We start from the raw sequence: 19235 nt of genomic DNA on the forward strand, positions 1-19235 counted from the left end.
CAGCCATGTCCTCTATCTATTTATCTATCTATTTATCTATCTATCTATCTATCTATCTATCTATCTATCTATCTATCTATCTATCTATCTATCTATCTATCTATCTATCTATCTATTTATCTATCTATTGGTGTACCTGTCCATCACTGTAGGTTCAAAGTAGTCCATATGTTTGTTTTTGATGTTGTACTTCTTACCCAACCTTCTGTATGTTCTTCATGTGGCAGGTTGTTATGCAGCAACAGCCTGAGGAAGCTGAGTGCAGGACATAACCAGTTGCAGAAGCTGCCTGAAAGAGTGGAGCGCCCTCTGCTGGAGGTTTTGGACGTACAGCACAATCAACTGGTGGAGCTGCCCTGCAACCTGTTCCTCAAATCTGACAGGTAGCATTAATCATCAACTGGAAGTAGATAGTGTTTTCAACAGATAATGCACCCAACATCTGACAAGGACATAAAGTATAGGAAAAAAAGGACAGAAATTAGGATTAGGATTTTGTCAAAGACAGGCAAATAAAAAAACAACAAACCACTACAAAGTTGGTGGAAGGGATAGAAGTAGGAATACTTGCAGAAGTTTGTAATTAAAGTGGCTCATCTAAATGTTGATGTCCCTGTTTGAGAGAAAACAAAAAATTGAGTCTGTACTTTTAATTTTTATTTTCAGTTTACGATGCGTAAATGCATCGGCCAACAAGCTGGAGCACCTGCCACCTTCCAGCCTGTCAGAGGAGAGTCACAGCGTCCTGCAGGAGCTCTACCTCACCAATAACCGGCTGACAGACAAGTGTGTACCCATGCTAACAGGTCATTCACACCTTCGAGTCCTGCACATGGCCTACAACCATCTCCAGACCTTTCCAGCCAGGTAAAGGAGTCAGATTTTACACTATCACCATTTCCTCATTGAGGGCGGTGGAAGCAGCGGATGAGTCAGCATCCACAGGCTACTTGTACTGTCAGGTTTTCTGTCGTTTGACTAAATGATTATTTGTGTCAGCGCTATTTTACACACTTCAGCTCACCCATCGCTTTGTCTTACTCTTCAGTAAAATGGCCAAGTTGGAGGAGCTGGAGGAGGTGGACCTAAGCGGAAACATGCTGAAGACTGTGCCCACCACCATCATGAACTGCCGGCGAATGCACACCCTCATCGCCCATTCCAATGCCATTGAGGTCTTTCCCGAGGTCATGCAGCTGATGGAGATGAAAGTAAGCCAGTAGCCGTAGCACATCTCTACAAGCCCCTCAGCTTGTACAGCAAATGCATTTGTGTGAGTACTGACATCTCGTCCTGTGCTGTCAGTGTGTGGATCTGAGCTGTAACGAGCTGAGCGAGATCACTCTACCAGAGAATCTGCCTCCAAAGCTTCAGGAGCTGGACCTGACCGGAAACCCTCGACTCAGTCTGGACCACAAGACCCTTGAGCAGCTCAAGTATGTCATTGTTTCTCTGCAGGTGCAATTTAAGCAGGCCCTCAGTAGATCTATTAAGTGTAACTTCAACCTGCATTTTGCACATGGTAAATTTAGGTTTTTCATGTTTAATATTTTCTTATATATGTAGTGTATAGTCTATGTCTTTTAGAAATAGCCAGAATGAAATCCTCTCAGTGGTTTATGTACTTTATGCCTCGCCATGATACAGTGTATTTGATCTTTTTCATGTTTTGTTATTTTCCAGTAATATTCGCTGTTTCCGTATTGATCCGCCTCCAACCTTTTCGTCGAATGAGGCATCTGGTGGGCCTGCTGTGTGGAGTCATGGTTACACAGAGGCTTCGGGCGTCAAGAACAAGTGAGTTTAGTTCAGACAATGGTGAAAAAACAACCACCCATCACACTCGTCCAGTGAAGCCTCACTAAACCAAACCTCTAGAGAATGAGCACTGTAAAAGGCAGATGACTCAAATGAAGGGAATATTGAAAACATGAATCACTCACATGCCAACACTAAACTTCCAATTCAACACTTTAATGTATAAACTAAAGAAGGCATTCAAGTAATAGTACTGTACATATTGATTCCACATTTCTGTTTACATAAGTGAGGTTCAATAGGCAAGTGATAATGATTCTAGTTCTGCTGTATAGTCAAATGAAATTGGAGATATAAAGCATTGTGTCCAAGGTTATTAGGGTGTGAAGAAATATGATCAATATGTGAACAAAGGAGTTATTATGTCTTTGAAGCCCCCACTGTTTCCTAACAGAGCACATGCCTTAGTGACGTTATGGCCTTTTCTCCTTAGACTGTGCGTTGCGGCCCTTTCGGTGAACAGTTTCTGTGGAAGTCGTGAAGCTCTGTACGGCGTGTTTGATGGGGACAGGAATGTGGAAGTGCCCTACCTTTTGCAGTGCACAATGAACGACGTGTTGGCTGAAGAACTACACAAGACCAAGAGCGAAGAGGACTACATGACCAACACCTTCCTTGTCATGCAAAGGTACATGATAGACATATGTTTGCTTGTTTCATCATTTCATCTTACTTACAAAACATCAACATTTCTAGTTTCTAAAACAAAAACAATAATCTGCACAATTAAACCCCCTCCTCCCATATCTGTCCTCTGCCCTCTGCAGGAAATTAGGGACTGCGGGTCAAAAACTGGGTGGCTCGGCAGCTCTGTGTCACATTCGCCATGACCCCACTGACCCCGGTGGCTGTTTCACCCTCACAGCTGCTAACGTGGGCAAGTGCCAGGCCATCCTGTGCCGCGATGGGAAGCCATTGTCACTGTCCCTGCTTCACAATGTAGGGCTGGAGGAGGAATACCGCCGGATCCGGCAGCACAGGGCTATCATCACTGAGGTAAAGATCCTTGAAGCAAACCACGTACCAATGGAAATCAGTGTGGAGTGTATTAAAGTAATTAATGTGATGCATGTACTCTTTTCCATAGGACAATAAGGTGAATGGCGTGACCGATTCTACACGAATCATGGGCTACTCCTTCCTTTACCCATCCGTCATCCCTTGTCCCTACGTGCAGACAGTCACTCTCACCCCCCAGGATGAGTTCTTCATTCTGGGCAGCCGGGGCCTGTGGGATGCTGTGTCTCCCACCGAGGCTGTGGAGGCTGTTCGAAACGTCCCAGATGGCCTGGCTGCTGCTAAGAAGCTGTGTACGCTGGCACAGGGATACGGCTGCACCGACAGCCTCAGCGCTGTTGTGGTCCAGCTCAGTGTGAGTGAAGACTGCTGCTCCTGCTGCTGCTCTGAGCCCCCCCAGCCACCTCCTAGCCCCGGCTTAGGCCCCTATCCCCCATCGTCCTCCGCCATCAAGGAGCGGCCCTCAGATGGCTCCCTCCCTGTGCCCCCGTCCTCCTGCAGTGAAATCAGCAGTGAGATCAGCACCAGCGAGATGAGCAGCGAGGTGGGCTCCACAGCCTCATCTGATGAACCACCGCAGAGCTCCTTGGTGCTGCTGCACGATCAGACCCACCATCCTCATCTCCACCTGCACCATCAGGCCCACTCACTGTCCTTACAGCACCAGCAGGCCCACACAACCACCCAGCCCTGTCAGTATCTGTTCCCAGGTTCAGAGCTACCCTCTGCCCGCAGCTGCTGTGCCCTCCATCCTGCCTGCTTAGCAGGTTCCTTCCAGAGGCAGCTGTCTAGTGCCACTTTCTCCAGCGCCCTGTCTGACAATGGCCTGGACAGCGAGGATGAGGAGCCCATTGCTGGTGTTTTCTCCAACGGGAGCCGTGTGGAAGTAGAGGCAGATGTCCACTGCCTCAAAGCAGAATCCTCCTCTACTTCATCACCACAAACATCGTTACCCTCATCCACCAGCCAGGACCGCACCCTGCTGACTCTTCCTCCACCTCCTCCACCACCATGCACCCCAGAGCCCCTGGAGGAAGGCATGGACATGAGCCTTGGTGAGACTGAGAACGGGCTGGAGAGGGACGAGTCGTGGCAGGGAGTCGGAGCAGGAGGTGGGGATGGAGGAAAGCTGGCAGGCAAGAGGAGGATTAATGGGTCAGTGGCACGCCAGGAAAAGAGTCACAACCTTATTGAGGTGGCTGCTGACGCTCCCTCGAAGAAATCCGGGGGCTACTTCACAGCTCCAGCCCAACCCGACCCAGATGACCAGTTCATCATTCCCCCTGAGCTGGAGGAAGAGGTGAAGGAAATCATGAAGCAGCATCAGCAGAAACAGCAGAAGCCACCTGGGACCGATCAGCCCACAGACTACTACGACACCCCTCTCTGAACAGCAACACCACCAACTACAGCCTCATCTCCCTCTCAGCGGCAGCATGCACAGAACCCTACATTGACCGTAGCCGCCCTGATTTTCCCAAAAATGGTCACAAACAAAATGAGTCTCCTCCCAGGGGCCGTAAAATGCACATGAAAGCCTTCCAGCTCTACACAGCCTCATCCTTGGAGAACCATGCACTGTAACTGCTCCACCTGTTTTTACCCGAGCAACTCACAGAATCAAAAAAGCAAATGAGCCCTTTAACGATTCTCAACCCTCTTGAAAAAGCCTGTGGACACGGCTCCTGGTGTCCATGGTCGTGCCCTTCTCACAGACTGTGGAACGTTGTTTTTACATTAGACAACCAGCTGAGTATGTAATCAACACTAGTCTCTTTGCAATAGCATTAGCTCGCCACAACACTTGTTAATATTGATAACAATTCCATGGTTTGTTTGTTTGTTTGTTTGTTTTGTAAGAACTTACCATATCTTTTAATGTGAAAGCAGAGATGTTGCTGAAAGAACTTTTTAAAAACAGAGACACATAATCTTTTTATTATCAGTGAACTATGTTGAATGGTACACTAGTAATGCCACACTTAACTGTTGTAGATAGGGCACTTAAAATACTGTATTTCTTCAGTAAATCATGGCTCTTGGCCTGTAAAATGGCATAGAAATTTTTTGTAGAAATTTGAAATACTAACTCCTAGGAGTTGCATACTCTTTATGGTGACTCAGTCACTTTTACTAATCTTCTCTGAGAGAAATGGTGATTTTTTTTTCCAATGATTGTAAATAAGACAAATGTTGTATACTGATGCTTTTAAAGGAACAGCGCACCTGTATGTCGGTGAAAGTTTTAATGGTGGGGAGGATAATGTGCGGTTCACCAAGAGTTTGCTGTTATGGAGGTGGCAACCCCCATTTATCTTACAGTGTAGACCCACAAATGTCACACACACACACACACACGTACACAAATGTTTATGTGCAATTGCAGGTCTGAAACCCCAACATTCCACACGATATAACATCACTTAGATATTTGCATGCACACACATACATACACACATACACACAGATACACACACCCGCATACATGGCAACCCACAGGTAATATTTGTTCCACCTCACCTCCCTCCTACAGTAACTGTTATCACCGGCATGACTGTGTCAAGTTCAGTAATACAAATATATCCACATGGAAAAGAGACAACACAAATGTTCCTGTCTTTGGTATAATAAATTTTAAATTTGTGAATATAAGTCATCCTGTCTGGGACTGGTTTTTAACAATGAGCTTTATGTTTGTTTAGTTGTTCAGACATTGATTTAAAACTTAGTTTCAAAATAATTTATTTAACATAATATTCTCACATTTCTGTATTGTTTTTACATTGAATGACCAGAAGGGGGCAATCTCATCTAATATTATGATCTATAATATGTAATAGCTTAACTTTCAGCACTTGAGTGAAATCTATAAATCCCAAGCCAGCTCTACAAGATATTTAATACTGATTTCTTCTTTTTTGTTGCCATTTTCTTCTGTAAACCAAGTTGTCATTGGAAGTTCAGGGTCCCCCTCTACATTTTCTGTGAAGAATACATGTTTTCCATGACAACACTGTTGTCATTATTGCGTTTCTTATACTTCCTCTTCACACAGATGACGCTGACCAATGTTATCACCAGCATGACTCCCAGTACAGACAGAGAAGAGGCAAGTGCAAGGGTGGTTTTATCCATGGTGGAGCCCTTGTACTGACAGTTGGCCCCGTAGTACCACCAGTCGTCACCCACCGCACATCTGGATAGCAGAGAAAAAAAAGATGAGGATGAAAGAGAAAAATCAGACTTGCAGGTATCCTCCACACTCATAGAAAGCAAGTATAGACTGATGAAATATTGGTGGAAGGCAAATATAAAAAGAACATAGTCTCAAATATTTGATATATCCACTGGGAAAACCATCCCAGTTTTCAAATATTTAATTCTAGAAAAAATATAGAATAATGATGGCTAATATAAAGCCATTACCAGGAAATGGTTAGTTTAGCTTAGCACATAGATTGAAGACATGTTGACACAGCTAGCTTGGCTCTGTCCAAAAGTAACAACCAGATACAAATTAAACAAACATCATTTAACATGTTAATTAGTGAGCTTACATTTGCTCTTGGCGAGAAAGCCATTTGACGTATTTCTCAGTGTGTCAAATTATTCCTTCATTAATAATATCACACAGGAATAATGTAACACTCAATTTGATGTCAAAGTAAGAGAGGGCCCTTTAAGGCTTTCAGATAGTTACACTGACTGTTCAGTGGACACAATCAAAAAGCGCTCACCTGCACACAGCTTTCCCTTCTTCCACCACACAGACTCCGTCGTTCAGACACTCCACATTAAGGCAGACATTAGAGGGTGCAGTGCCAGTAGAGGTGACAGGCTCTACAGTTGTTGAAGGCACAGGCTGGGTAGGATTCAGATGAGACACATCTGAAGATGGACAGCAAATGAGAGAGCGGTTAATCAGATTCAAGTAGAGGAGCGCCGCCGAACACAAAATGAACAGGCAACGCTTGGATCGCATGATAAGCTGTAGTGTTTTTCTGACAAGTGGGTATATGAATCAAGGATGTAATCATGTGTCACTGGTACTCTTGATCCTGCAAGAGAGAGATGAGGATGTAGAATACTAATGGATAAGAAATTGATTAAATGTATGACAAGATGGACAAGGTTTTACTGTATTTTGAGTTTGTACGTTTGTGGTGCTTTTACCCTCCATTGTGAGGAGGAAGACGGCGTCTCCTCCCTTGATAAAATCCCTGCTCTTGGCTCTGAGGTGGGTTAGATACACCGGTGTTCCGGCGCCTGGCCCTCGGAAATACTTGGACCCATCTGTATGTGTGACTTCGACACCCACCTTGCGAGGGTCATCCCAGAAAAATTGCTCAGAACCTGTTTAAAAGGACGTTGAAAGGGTGTTTAGATATAGTATCACAGCACAATTTTTTCATTTTATTTTATTTTTATTACGTAAAGCATAATTGAATTGAATTTTATTGACACTGAAAGTAGCTGCACCTGTTGCCTTCATGTTGGGGTCAGTGGTTACACTGCGCTGGTTAGACATGCGCTTTTGGATGTGTGGGTGCTGGTCCATCAGCATCATGGTTATCTGTTTCCAGGGGCAGGGCCATTTCTGCCCGGTGTCCCCCTCACGGGCCACCAGATGAGCATAGGCCGACAACTCACCAGGGTAGTCTGCCTGTCCGCTGGGATACAGCTCCATTTGGAAAGTGTAACCCTCCTTAGAGGTGAATGGTGGGCTGAAGATAGATGTGTTTCTTGGGGTGTTTTCCATAACATGGCTGAAGTTCTTCACGCGCCATATAAACTCTGGGCAGGTGGTCTCAGAAAGGTTGATGTCATCCAGTGACAGTCCCCCCACTGAGGGCCCAGAGGCCTCCTTGGTCCCTTGAAAGACGACGCGAAATTTCTTTTTGACGTCTAGACTCACGTGGTGCAGCTGCCACAGCTCTTGAGGGGATCCTGTTACAACACGAGGTAAAAACAGAACTTACTGAACATTTTCCCAGCACAATTCTAACAGTAGATTTTGAGCAGTAATAAGATTTACTAATAGTCACCATCTATGGTCTTTATGAAGCGCAGAGTTCCGTTGGGGTTAGCTTTGTCATACTCTCGGACATAGATCTTCAGTGTGTCCTTGGGGCCGGCGCTGTTGTAGTAAAAGAACTGCAGACATTGGTAACCTCTTCTGGGGTAAAGGAGCCTGCTTTCAAGCAGAGCTGTATCCCCCACGTTGGCTGAGCCCGTATTGAAGTGCATAAAAAATCCAGAGCCTAAAGATCCAAATGTCGCATTATTTAAAAATTGACAATGTTACAGGTCAATCTATCATATAGTCAGTGATTAAAAGATACGTTTTTCAAGTGTATCTTAAAACAACCCTCACATGGTTATAGGTATATTGAAGCAGTTATTGGTGAAGTGATCCTCTCCTTTAGTATGAAGTTCCCTCTTTTTGTTTTTCTGGGCAGTGTTTTCTTGCTGAGCTATGGCGGAGGGAATTTCATACTTGAAAAGACCATAACTTTAGAAGATACAAACTTGATTTGTCTAACACAGACCACTGAAGTCTCATATTAGCTTTTGTTGAACTTCGGGACAACTGTGGATTTAGTCCGGAGTCTCATTCATTTTTTTTGTATTAGACAGGACATTAGACATATTTTCAATGCCACTATAGGGAGGAGGAATAACTGCAGTGACCAAAAACGTTTTCAATGTACATACAAGCATGTGAGTGTTGTTTTAAGATTGAATGGAATAAGATGTGAACCTATTGCAGACAAATGCATCTGCACCATATGCCATGTATATCCCTCCAAGGTAATTCTTACCAGTGCATTTGCCCATGTTGGAGTAGTCGGTATCGGGCCCTCCAGCAGCTTTGGCAACCCTAACCCAGTCTGCTTTGTCTTCTTGTCCCTGGATCATCCCACAGATGTTCTCACGTTCAAAGTCACATGAGTCCAGGAAGGTGGAAGCCTTGGCTAGAGGAGAGTTGATTGTCACATATATACACAGGTGAAGGACTTTGAACGACTATAAACTAATTAAGTACACAGTCAGGAGAATTTTTTGCTTATACACATATTCCAATATGACAAATATTCAGGAGATAAGAAGTGGTATTGACAGCTGATAACATTATTATTAACTGAAATTTGAAAAGCTCACACTACACTTCTTTTAAAGACAATAAAAATATAACGTGGGTGCTAGTTGTTGACTCTTACTGCAGTTATAGAGGCGGTGCAGCTTGAGCAGGTCGCTGTCACTGAACTCCATACGCTGGCCAATGACATCACTGAAAGCAGGGATCTTGGTGGCGATGGTGGGCTCAGAGCCGTTGCGAAAGGCATTTTTACTGTAGTGCATCATGGAGCCATAGTCGTAGGGTACGCCCAGCGAGCTTGAGGTGGTGTCATTGTAGGTGTTAAAGTTGTGTTCTTTACCTGCAAATCAAACATAGATACAAGTGTCAGTTTATTTTCATTATCACTGTGTCTTATTTTCTGCTTACTCTGCACATGCAGGGATGGATTTCAAAGAAATTAATTAAAGGTTTGGTAAATGAGATATTAAAAAATAATATTGCAGAAAACAGCTTTTTCTATGCAAAGATAGTGGAGTAATGGCGTCCTGAGCAAAGGCACGCCCCTGGCGAAGCGTTGGTCTGAGATGCTGGTGGCATGGTGCTGCCCACCAGAGAGCTGGACACTTCCTGCAAGCTTGGCAGGCAGCAAAGCACTCCACCATGTAAAATGATGGCCAGGAAAAGTTTTAGTTTTGTTGCTATGTCGAAGAGATACTGTGTTCTCAATTGTCTGGAGAAACCAGTATGCCCTGCTAACGGCAGACCCACAGACAACTTAGTGGCCAGAATTAATTTTTACCATTGTTCCCTAGACTGTGATAAATATTTTACTATGTGCTGGAGTTTCATTAATTCTTTTAATTCATTTAATTAATTAATTAATAATAAGGACAGGATTTTTCAATAATGTTGCCCAGTGGGAGACTCACGCTCACAACCTGTAAATATGCATTACTATTTATGGATCTGTGATGTTTACACATGCTCGCGACCAGAGCCTCGTATTATGAAGCAGGATTTGAGGTTAGTGGGGTAACTTCAGGTTTAACTCTGGGTTTTCAGTCCTACAACAGTTCACGTCTTACTGGGGTAAATCACCATGGTAACTTCTGCTGAACTCCTAACCTGGGCCAAATTCCATCAAGGTAGATGAAGGAAAATCCTGGCTTATTTTGGTAAGTCTCGCTAATATAAGTGAGAGTTCCATCCTATTGCTGTGGCTCATGGGGTTCCCTGCTCGGTAACAGGTATCAGGATGTATTATAAGAACATTTATGCTCATGCTGCTGAACCAGCCTGCTCCGTAGCTGGCTAACTGTGAATCTTAATGTAGCTATATTTTGATGAATTACCAATGGCCAGACACAGAGTAGTAAATGACAGTTCCTTCAGGTATAGTTTTGTGCTGGCAACACTTTTGTCATGTCCGTGTTAGGAAACTAAGATGAAGCAGCATAGCAACAAGCACAAAGATAAATAATTATCCACAATTTAGCCATTCAGTTCATTTCTCAGTAAAAAAAGCACAAAAGTGTCATTAATTCAGAATTACCAGCAAGAGGCTAAGCAGTAGCGACTCCCTACCTCTGAAGCGGTTGTGATTGTTTGTCTATTACTCTATTATTTATATTCCTTTCGTCCGTGAGTGTCCACAGATGAAAAAATCAAAAGCTTTTCATGAAAGTTTTCCAAGTTAAGAATATTGTCATGTGAAGTTCATTGCAGACTGTCATGTGATTTTATTTGAGGCATTTCTCTCCACATTTCTGCACTTCACCCCCCTCTGACTGCCTGGCAGGGGGTATGCTCGTTTTCCTGCTTTAGTCTAGTTTGTGAAGGTGGATCTGGCCATCATCTTTCTGTTCAAGATCGGACCCTGGCTACAACTAATAAGGCAAAACCGATGCCATTGTAATAGCAACAACTTTTGTTTACAGCTGCAGAAAGCAAAACATGGGTCAATCAGATTGCTGCTACAAATGATTGGTCAACTACAAACTGTATTTTGATTTTGCATGCTTAAGCCTTTCCTCTTACAAAGATAGTGATAGTTTACAAAAGCTGGCATGATGACATTTAACATCTTTTTGGAACATTAAAGCATGTAAATCTCTTTTCGTAGACACCAAGAATAAAATGATGAACACTAAAAATGGTCATGATCTCATTCTGTCATAAAAGTTGCTCATCAACAGTTGACACGTGTTTAAAGCCCTGACAACAGTTTGCTGACATATCAAGGGACTTTGTACTTTAATCACAGACTATAGAATTGGTTTATTAAAATTTTGATGAGCAGAGGTTAATGCAGCTAAGATATACCATGTGATATTTCTTGATGTGTTGATAATGACTGTTGCTTATCTAAGAAAATAATGCAGCCAGGATAACAACGCATACACATGCTTATCACAAAAGCAATAAATCAACTGTTGCATGAAGTCCTTTCCTTCACCTCTTGAATGCTGCCTGTAGGTAGTGAAGTGATTTTTCTGTTTCATTAGAATGTAAATTTTGTCCTTGTATATATGAAATGTGTGAAAGCTGCTTTACATTCCTTTACACATGCAAATAGAAATCATGAAGTAGGCATGTCATGAAGGAATTAATGATATGTGTGAGCATGAATGGGCAGGGTTTAAATTAATCATGATTTAGTTGCAAGAGGTTCAGTACCCTCTGAGATGCGGTCCCACATGATGTTGACATAATCGTCACGGTCTGCCCTGGACTGCTCATGCCAGAAACCCAGAGCATGAAGGAACTCATGTTCAATGGTGGCAATACGGTCACAGTTTCTCCCTATGGACAATCTTTGCTTCCCAACTCGCCGGTTTCCCACAGAGGAGAAACATCTGTTAGAGAAAAAAAAAAGATTGAACATCACATAGAAGCCACAATGTCTTTTCTGTAGCACTTTTGTTGTAATTATTAAATATAGAATATATGATACATTAATCCTTGAGAAAGTGCAGCTTGTCTTGCCATCTAAACAAAGCATGAAAACATAAGAGCCATTTCTCTCTTACCCGCCCCCTTTAAAAATGGAAATGTAATTTTCCTCTCCGCTCCAAGGCTTGAAGTCAATGCAGGTTTTGAGCCTGTACTGCTCAAAGGCCTTCAAAATCACACCTTTTGCATTGATCTCTGAAGAGGAGATGAAAAATCAGTTCTGTTAAAGTCTTTAAAATTTGCTTTCAAGATTTATTACAATTCTCTGCTGTAAATGGGCTAACATCAACCACACAGTACAAATCCAGTAGTTCACATGTTCTGAAGTGGCTCTGAACCATGAGATTATTTTCAAGTTAACGCAAGATGAAATACAATAATGAAAAAAAAAATCTTCCTTATAGGTTACAAAATTATCAATAGGTTGTCATGTTTACGCTTGCACTCTTGTGTTTTGTTGACATTACTTTTACTCCCTCATTGGTCGGGGTTCTACAGACACCACAATTTTTTATGTTTGTAGAAAAACTCATATTTAATGTTTTATATGTAATGTGTAAAATATATTTAAAAAAACTTGTTTATAGTACTGTTACAAAATTAGGACAAGTCATGAGGGATCAAGGTGATGAATTTGGTGATAAGATTTAGATAAATTGATAATATTAATAAAATTTTTTGAGCTGCTTAAGAGTAAAATCCATTTGTATTCCTCCTCAGAACTTAATTATTCTTTTTTTCTCTGCAAGCATTTTAACAGGCACCCTTACCTAAGTCATCTTCCATGTAGTATGGGATCGTCTTTGGCCACCTGTACTCATCCCCTATTATGGAATTTCGAGTTTGCCTCTGCAGTGGTCAATAAAGGCAATTACAAAGATTGGAACAACATAATGAAACAAGGTTAGACTGTCATTACACATTTTAATTGTGCAGGGGAAAATTAAGAACAGTTAAATGAACATACCTCATCAAGTACAATGTCCCCCTCTACAAGATTCAACCCTGCCTCTGTGGAGACAAAGAAAACTGGTTTACAATTGTTACTGAATAATGATATAGCAGTATGAAATGTTTTTTTCCCCTCCTATCTGCATACCTTCATTGATGTCAAAAATGTCAAGGTCTCGTCCACCATCCACATCGTAGTCTGTGAAAGTAGAAGAAGTAAAAAGTAAAAAAACAAAGTTGAAGAAACATAAACTTTGTCTTGGGTCTGTGCCTTGATTGTTGCAAAAAAACCACTTACCTGATACCTTTGCTGTGGGCTAAACAAAAGAGAATTAAAATAGAAATGTTATTGATTTGCAAGTGTATTAAGTTTGTAGTTCTCATTTAACAAATTAACAAACTAAACCAATTTCTCACCAAACAAAGGGCAGCACCACAAAGGAGGCATGCAATGTGAAGAACAAATACACCCGTAGGTTTTCTTCCCCCCATGTCCTAAAATGTCCCTATGTATGGGACAGTCATGAGAGGTACTGAGCTCTGACAGACAGAGATTAGAGAGAAGGTAATAAAAAATACATACATGTGATCACAAGTCGATAATTGACAGAGCTGTCAAGGGTCTGAGTTACACAACACCTTCAATCTACTTTGCTATCTACTAACAAATCTTTACACATTTGCAGATTAGGTGCAGTGAAACAGTGAGCCAGGGGGCAGCACAACAGCCATACTAAGACAAACACATTTGAAGGAACATTCTCAAACTTAGTGAAAAATATAATATAATATGATATAATATAATATAATATAATATAATATGATATAATATAATATAATATAATATAATATAATATAATATAATATAATATAATATAATATAATATAATATAATATAATATAATATAATATAATATAATATAATATAATATAATATAATAATACAGATACATTGTGACTGTCAATGAAATGCTGATAGCACTCTCTATGCCTATATATTAGCACAGATAAGACAGCAACAGATGGTTTTTATTTTCTTCTGGCCAAACAGACCTCAGGAGAACTTGCAAACTCCGGTCTGTGTTGTTCAAAATTAGGAGCTACTGTACGTGACTGTAAAAGTAACAGTGAGTATAAAAGTAAGAATATCAACTCATTCCTTTGATGTTGGGTTGTTATGTCCCCTTTTTAAGACATAAAATACCTCATGGAACTGTATTATACCTCAACGGTAGACCCCCTAATTTGCATTTTGCAGGCTACAATTCCTTCACAAGAGGTAGCTCCATTACTGAGTCAAAGTATAGATACTCCTGGTCAAAGATTATTCCAAGACAAGTAAAAGCTGTTCAGTAATTTTTTTTTTGTTTGTTTTTGTTAGCTGCAGTTCTACCTTTGTGTGTTTTGTCTGTGAGTTACAAGTTACATATTTGAAACCTGCACCACCTGTTAAAGTGTAATTTCTAGAAAGAATGTAGCATCATTGTATCACACTATTGGCTATCTGATACTCAGATAGACATACTTTCACAGCAACTGATCAACAAATGAGCGTAGTTCTAACTGTTTAATTGCCCAGTCAATTTTTTCAAAAATGCAATAGCAACCCTCACATGGTGGCAACACTCCTTTGTGGCGGCATAGGTCTTGCAGAAGTTATTACTTTTATTACCTGTAGATGGAGCACTTCATACTTATATTTGCTGATCTAACTTGATGCTGCTGTAATCTCTCTTGCCATTGGGGGGCACAGGTTTGAGTGAAGAGGGGCAGATCTGTGTCTGACTGATGTTGGCTTTGCTGGTTTTGGACACCTCCATCAGCAACAGTGTCCTCTTTGTCTGCACAGCTTTAAATGAGTCATATGTACTGTGTAAGCCCATATACTGTCTTGCAGGCGGCAGTAGAGACAGAAGTAGACCCTCTGTCCTGGTTATGGTGCCTCCCTCAAAACTCTACAGACATGCACTCTTAGGTTTTCTTATTGACCCATGTATATGTGTTACTTTTTACAACAATTATGTCCATTTATGCCAATGAAAAAGACAACAGCAACATCGAATCTCACAAGGCTGGTGATCCTTTATGTGTGTCCTATAAGAAAAAGTTTTGTTTTATTAATTAATCAGTGAGAGGTTAGCCTCTTACTTTGAAGTTTCAGTACATGAGGCTGTAACTCACTGTGCCCTTGATTATAGTGGAACTAGGACGGAGCAGAGGTAAACAATCAACTTTGGGTACTTTGGTATCATATTTTAGCCTTGGTGATTGCTTATTGATGTTTTCTGGCCTCTGCTTTATATAACTTAAAAGATTGGTTTGTGCAATAGATGGAACTAATGGAGCTGAACTGATGCTGATATTTTCCCTTTGACTTACAAGCAGCTATGTGATTTTATACCAAAGGCTGTAGTATGTGGAATACCAAGATTTTTAACTAAAGGCCTGAAATACTGTAGTGAAGGGATGAAACCTTTCAGCAGAAAAATTGATATGTTTAATTTCAAGGCAATGTTCTGGGTTGTATGGTAGGAGCTTGTCTGTACTCTGACCCTCATTATAAGGACAGTTTCCTGTCTGATCTGCCTTTTTGAGATGAACTGTCATCTCTCCAGAGCATACTGAAAAGATGATTTTTCCTGTTCACACAATGATTTCCCTGCTAAGTTTATTTCCCATTCACCTATTACAACATATTACAATTTATTCTTGTTCTGTGTTTTCTTAAACTATTGCTTCAAGAAAGCCATTTCCTTTTGATCTGTTGCCTGATCTCATTTGGCCTTCAGTGGAAAACCCCAGTGTATTTGAAAATGAGGTGAGTCATATATTATGGGAAACTGTGGCCACTTAAGCAGACACTCTACACAATACAAAACATAATATAGGAGTTTTGTGGAACTTAATTACAGCTTTAGTAATCACAAGTTAATCCAACTTCATTTCTCCTTTTTATTTTCAGACCATTTCAGATATAATTCTTATAAACCTGAGTTAGTCTGACTGAAATCTTTGGCCTGAAATGATGAAGGTCAATAAATTATCTACTGAAGTTCACTCAACTCATTAAATTCAGTTCGTAAAGAAACAAAACTAGCATAAAGGCAGACATCTCAAGCACGCATTGTTTGAGAGTTAAAACTCCCCCTGAGACTCTACTGTCTGGTAGTTTGAAGATGGAAACTTACTGTCTAATAATATAATAATAATAGTAATAACAGTAATAATAATTTTACACCATAGTGATTGCAAAGGTGCAAACACATTTTGGACTGCAATTTAGGCTACATTACAGCCATACCCAAGCTTTTAGAATGTGTAAGTATAAAGGAAATGAACAAATTACTGGTAGCTACACGCAAGGTGAAGAAAAACGGTGAAGAATGAATTCCACAATCCGCCCTCTATATTGATGATAAGCAAAGATGAAACTGCAACTGAGACGTGACATGAACTTTAGGACATGAGACCCAAGATAAAGTTGTTTAGATTGTTAAACATATTCATGCCTATATAACACATTCATTTTGCCACTTGCAGTTCTCATTGCTTCACCTGATAAGAACTTCCGCACTGTTTTAGAAGCGTGTTACAAATTAAGAATATGATCTGGATGAATATTTGCAGTATTTACAGACAGTGAATTTTTTTTAGTAAAACCAGCCGTTCTCTCGCAGATCACTCCTGCTGTGAGTAATATCGGCAGAGCAAGACTTCAGCCCTTCCACCACCGCATTAACAACAGGCTCACTCTTTTCATTGATCGCATGATCAGAGGAGACATGTATCGGTGCATTTCTCCTACGTTCATATTTTCTCATTTACACATAGATTAAAGTCTCATAGCATGCAGAATCAAGGATAAGATGTTTAAATACTCAATTTACTGTTGCAGGAAACTTGTAATGTGAGGGAATAACTTTAATGTGAATACGATAACACATGATTTTGGCCATCATTGTCATGGTGATGATAATTACCAAATTCATTCATGATGAATCACAATTTCATACATATCTCACAGCTGCACAGATAATACAGGCTGCCCAACAAACTTAACGTCAAGTACAAATAGATTTTGTTTTGCTGTGGCAAGCACTGTGCTCTTGTCAAATCTCTGAGAGAAAAACACCTCTGATCTCCACCTGGTTTAATAGCACAGTTTAAGGGAGTGTATGTGCTGCAACTAATTGTTTGAATCTGTTTTGTCCTGGTGTAAAACTGCAGTGATGGAAACATTTTGCCACCACTGCTGGCATGAGCCTAATAACCATGTAGCGCATTCACGCTGACAGAGCGAATAAATGTTTGGGGGAATTTTTGCAAATTTATCAAAAAGGAAAAACTGAAAACTGAAACTAGTATTGAGGGTAGAGTGATGAGGGGAAAAATGAATTTTTTAAATTTTAGCATAAGGCTGCAACATAATGAAATCTCACTGAATACTTTCTGAACATATGTCTAATTGATGATCTGTCAAACGGACACCTCTTAGTATTCTTTCCTAAAAGGTGCTCCCTGCAAGTCTGTGACATTTCTTCAAACGCTGTTGATAGTTACTTTTATTTTCCATGTTTTCAGAATTTATCAGATATTGCAGGAGTTCCAGCAGCTTCATCCCAGCAGGCAGCAGGAAATCTTTTTTGAAAACTGGGCTTTGAAAACTACACTTAGTGCTGGATGACATGACATGACTCCAGGTAGGCGTCAGTATTTCATTTAGCAATATATCATAATTTATTTTTAAAAAATAACGACAAAAAAAAGCGAGAGACAGTTTAGATATTTTTGAAATTAGACTGTATTTCAGACTTTTTGCCAACTCTGCTTTCCATATCCATCTACAAGAGAGGAGGAAAAGTCTTCAGACCCCCCCACCAAGGAGTCATTTATTGACATGCAGCCTGTAAGTTTAGCTTTAGTTTTTCTATTTCAATGACGGTGGGCAATTGTGCTGCTTGATATGCTAGATAACTATGAAAGCAATTTAAAATGTTTGAAAGCAAAAAAAAAACAAAACAAAACAAAACAAAACAAAAAAAAACCTGGATGTAAAATGAAACCCATAAATGATACAATTAATCTATAAATGTAAAACCAAACCTATAAATGAGAAAACCAAATGGTAAATGAGACAAAATGAAATGCAAACGAGAAAACAACTGTAAAAAAAAAAAAAAACAACCCAAAACAGTAAAGAATAAAATCTAAAGGAGAAACAAGAGAAATCAGTCCTGTTTTGATTATGTAACATGATCAGGCTTTTTTCACTCTTGGTTCCCTCTTTGCTTTCGTGGTTTAGTTCTTTCATTTTCAGTTCAGTGTTCTTGTTCTTGGTTTATGTTTATGTTTGCAGTTAAATTTTTTTTCATTTATGGGTTTTGTTTTACATTCACAGTTTGTTATTTTCTCCGTTCCACAACATTCTCCTAAATTACCTTCACAGGTGACCCTGTGATTCCATCATATGAATATGGAACCATTGAATTTAGTCTTTAGTAGCTTCCAATCCAGTCCACGTTGTATGGATCGGCCCGCACATTACTCAAAAAGCCCTGGTTATTTCAGTGTATCTGCCCATGGCTCTTCTGTTCAGCACATGGCAGTACGAGTGAGAGTGTCGTAGAGTAAATGCATCGGTTTACCATAAAAATGACTCAGGGTCAGAGGAAAATAGAGGATGAAATACAGACAGGAAAACTGCCAGAGCCGCACTTAACAGACTTGCTGTAATGGTTTTAAGAAGAATATGAAACATAGAAACATGTGCAGCATTGGTTTAACTGTTGGAATAAATAAGAAATATTAGTCATTAAGTTACCAAGGCTGGTTTCATTTCCAATTTCACATTAATGGCATTTGTCCTGACTAAAGGGGTGAGAGGATCCTTTCATTTTGCCAGAGGACATGCTACTCTATTAAATCTAGAATAGATAGTTCTACTATATGTCTGCGCACTTGCAGCTGCATGAGAAAGATGGATGTGAAAAGGCGATACAATGGAGGACTTGCAGAAATGAATGACCTGCTTCCAGGCAAGACTTTACATGGACTCTACTTTATGACAAACACAAGACAGTAATGCATAGCTAGAACAACTTCATGAATACTAACTCACTCCTAAAAAAAGTCACTGCACCCAGCCAAGAAGTAGTCCCACACACACTTTAAAACAACTAATTGGCATTTTCACTCTTTGACTTTTGTATAGATTAAACAAAGACATAACGTGTTAATTAATAAGCTTTATTGGTGCTGCTGGTGGTTTTTGTTGCATTTGGACAGAGGCAGCTGGCTGTTTCCTCCTGTTTTCAGTCTTCATGCTAAAGTAAGCTAACTGTCTGCTACTGATACCGAGAGTGGTATCAATCTTCTCATCTAAATCTAGGCAAGAAAACAAATGAGTGAAATTCCA

General features: G+C 40.4%; 2 protein-coding genes across 3 annotated transcripts in view; one reads left to right on the plus strand and one right to left on the minus strand.

Moving 5' to 3' along the window:
• The window catches only part of phlpp1 (PH domain and leucine rich repeat protein phosphatase 1), a 42896-nt gene extending 37409 nt beyond the window's left edge, over positions 1-5487 (plus strand). For both annotated transcript variants that reach the window (XM_071492851.1, XM_071492850.1), the window contains 8 exons: positions 228-383; positions 667-867; positions 1049-1211; positions 1306-1436; positions 1684-1797; positions 2252-2446; positions 2586-2814; positions 2906-5487. In XM_071492851.1, coding sequence (XP_071348952.1) covers positions 228-383; positions 667-867; positions 1049-1211; positions 1306-1436; positions 1684-1797; positions 2252-2446; positions 2586-2814; positions 2906-4225 — 2509 coding nt within the window. In that variant the 3' untranslated portion in view covers positions 4226-5487. The remainder of the gene's footprint in view (positions 1-227; positions 384-666; positions 868-1048; positions 1212-1305; positions 1437-1683; positions 1798-2251; positions 2447-2585; positions 2815-2905) is intronic.
• Positions 5488-5560: 73 nt separating this feature from the next.
• Positions 5561-13410, minus strand: mep1bb (meprin A subunit beta b). Its single transcript, XM_071492855.1, has 14 exons — positions 13238-13410; positions 13119-13137; positions 12969-13019; positions 12837-12880; positions 12640-12718; positions 11947-12064; positions 11594-11772; positions 9057-9275; positions 8658-8810; positions 7881-8096; positions 7315-7782; positions 7009-7188; positions 6573-6723; positions 5561-6031 (listed from the first exon to the last, which is right to left on the minus strand). The coding sequence occupies exons 1-14, from the start codon at positions 13310-13312 to the stop codon at positions 5809-5811; spliced, it is 2175 nt and encodes a 724-aa protein (XP_071348956.1). The 5' UTR covers positions 13313-13410; the 3' UTR covers positions 5561-5808.
• Between the last annotated feature and the right edge of the window lie 5825 nt (positions 13411-19235).

The sequence above is a fragment of the Trachinotus anak genome, unplaced genomic scaffold (assembly GCF_046630095.1).
Source record: "Trachinotus anak isolate AG129_WGS33_773 ecotype Australia unplaced genomic scaffold, CSIRO_AGI_Tana_v1 ptg000012l, whole genome shotgun sequence".
Taxonomy (NCBI): Eukaryota; Metazoa; Chordata; class Actinopteri; order Carangiformes; family Carangidae; genus Trachinotus; species Trachinotus anak.

Excerpts from the sequence above, each read along its gene's own strand:
- mep1bb (XM_071492855.1), bottom strand. The coding sequence starts at position 13,312 with ATGGGGGGAAGAAAACCTACGGGTGTATTTGTTCTTCACATTGCATGC. Across the intron at positions 12,719-12,836 it reads GGGACATTGTACTTGATGAG|AGGCAAACTCGAAATTCCAT; the intron begins GTATGTTCATTT and ends TGACCACTGCAG. Across the intron at positions 6,032-6,572 it reads GAAGGGAAAGCTGTGTGCAG|ATGTGCGGTGGGTGACGACT; the intron begins GTGAGCGCTTTT and ends TCTGCTATCCAG.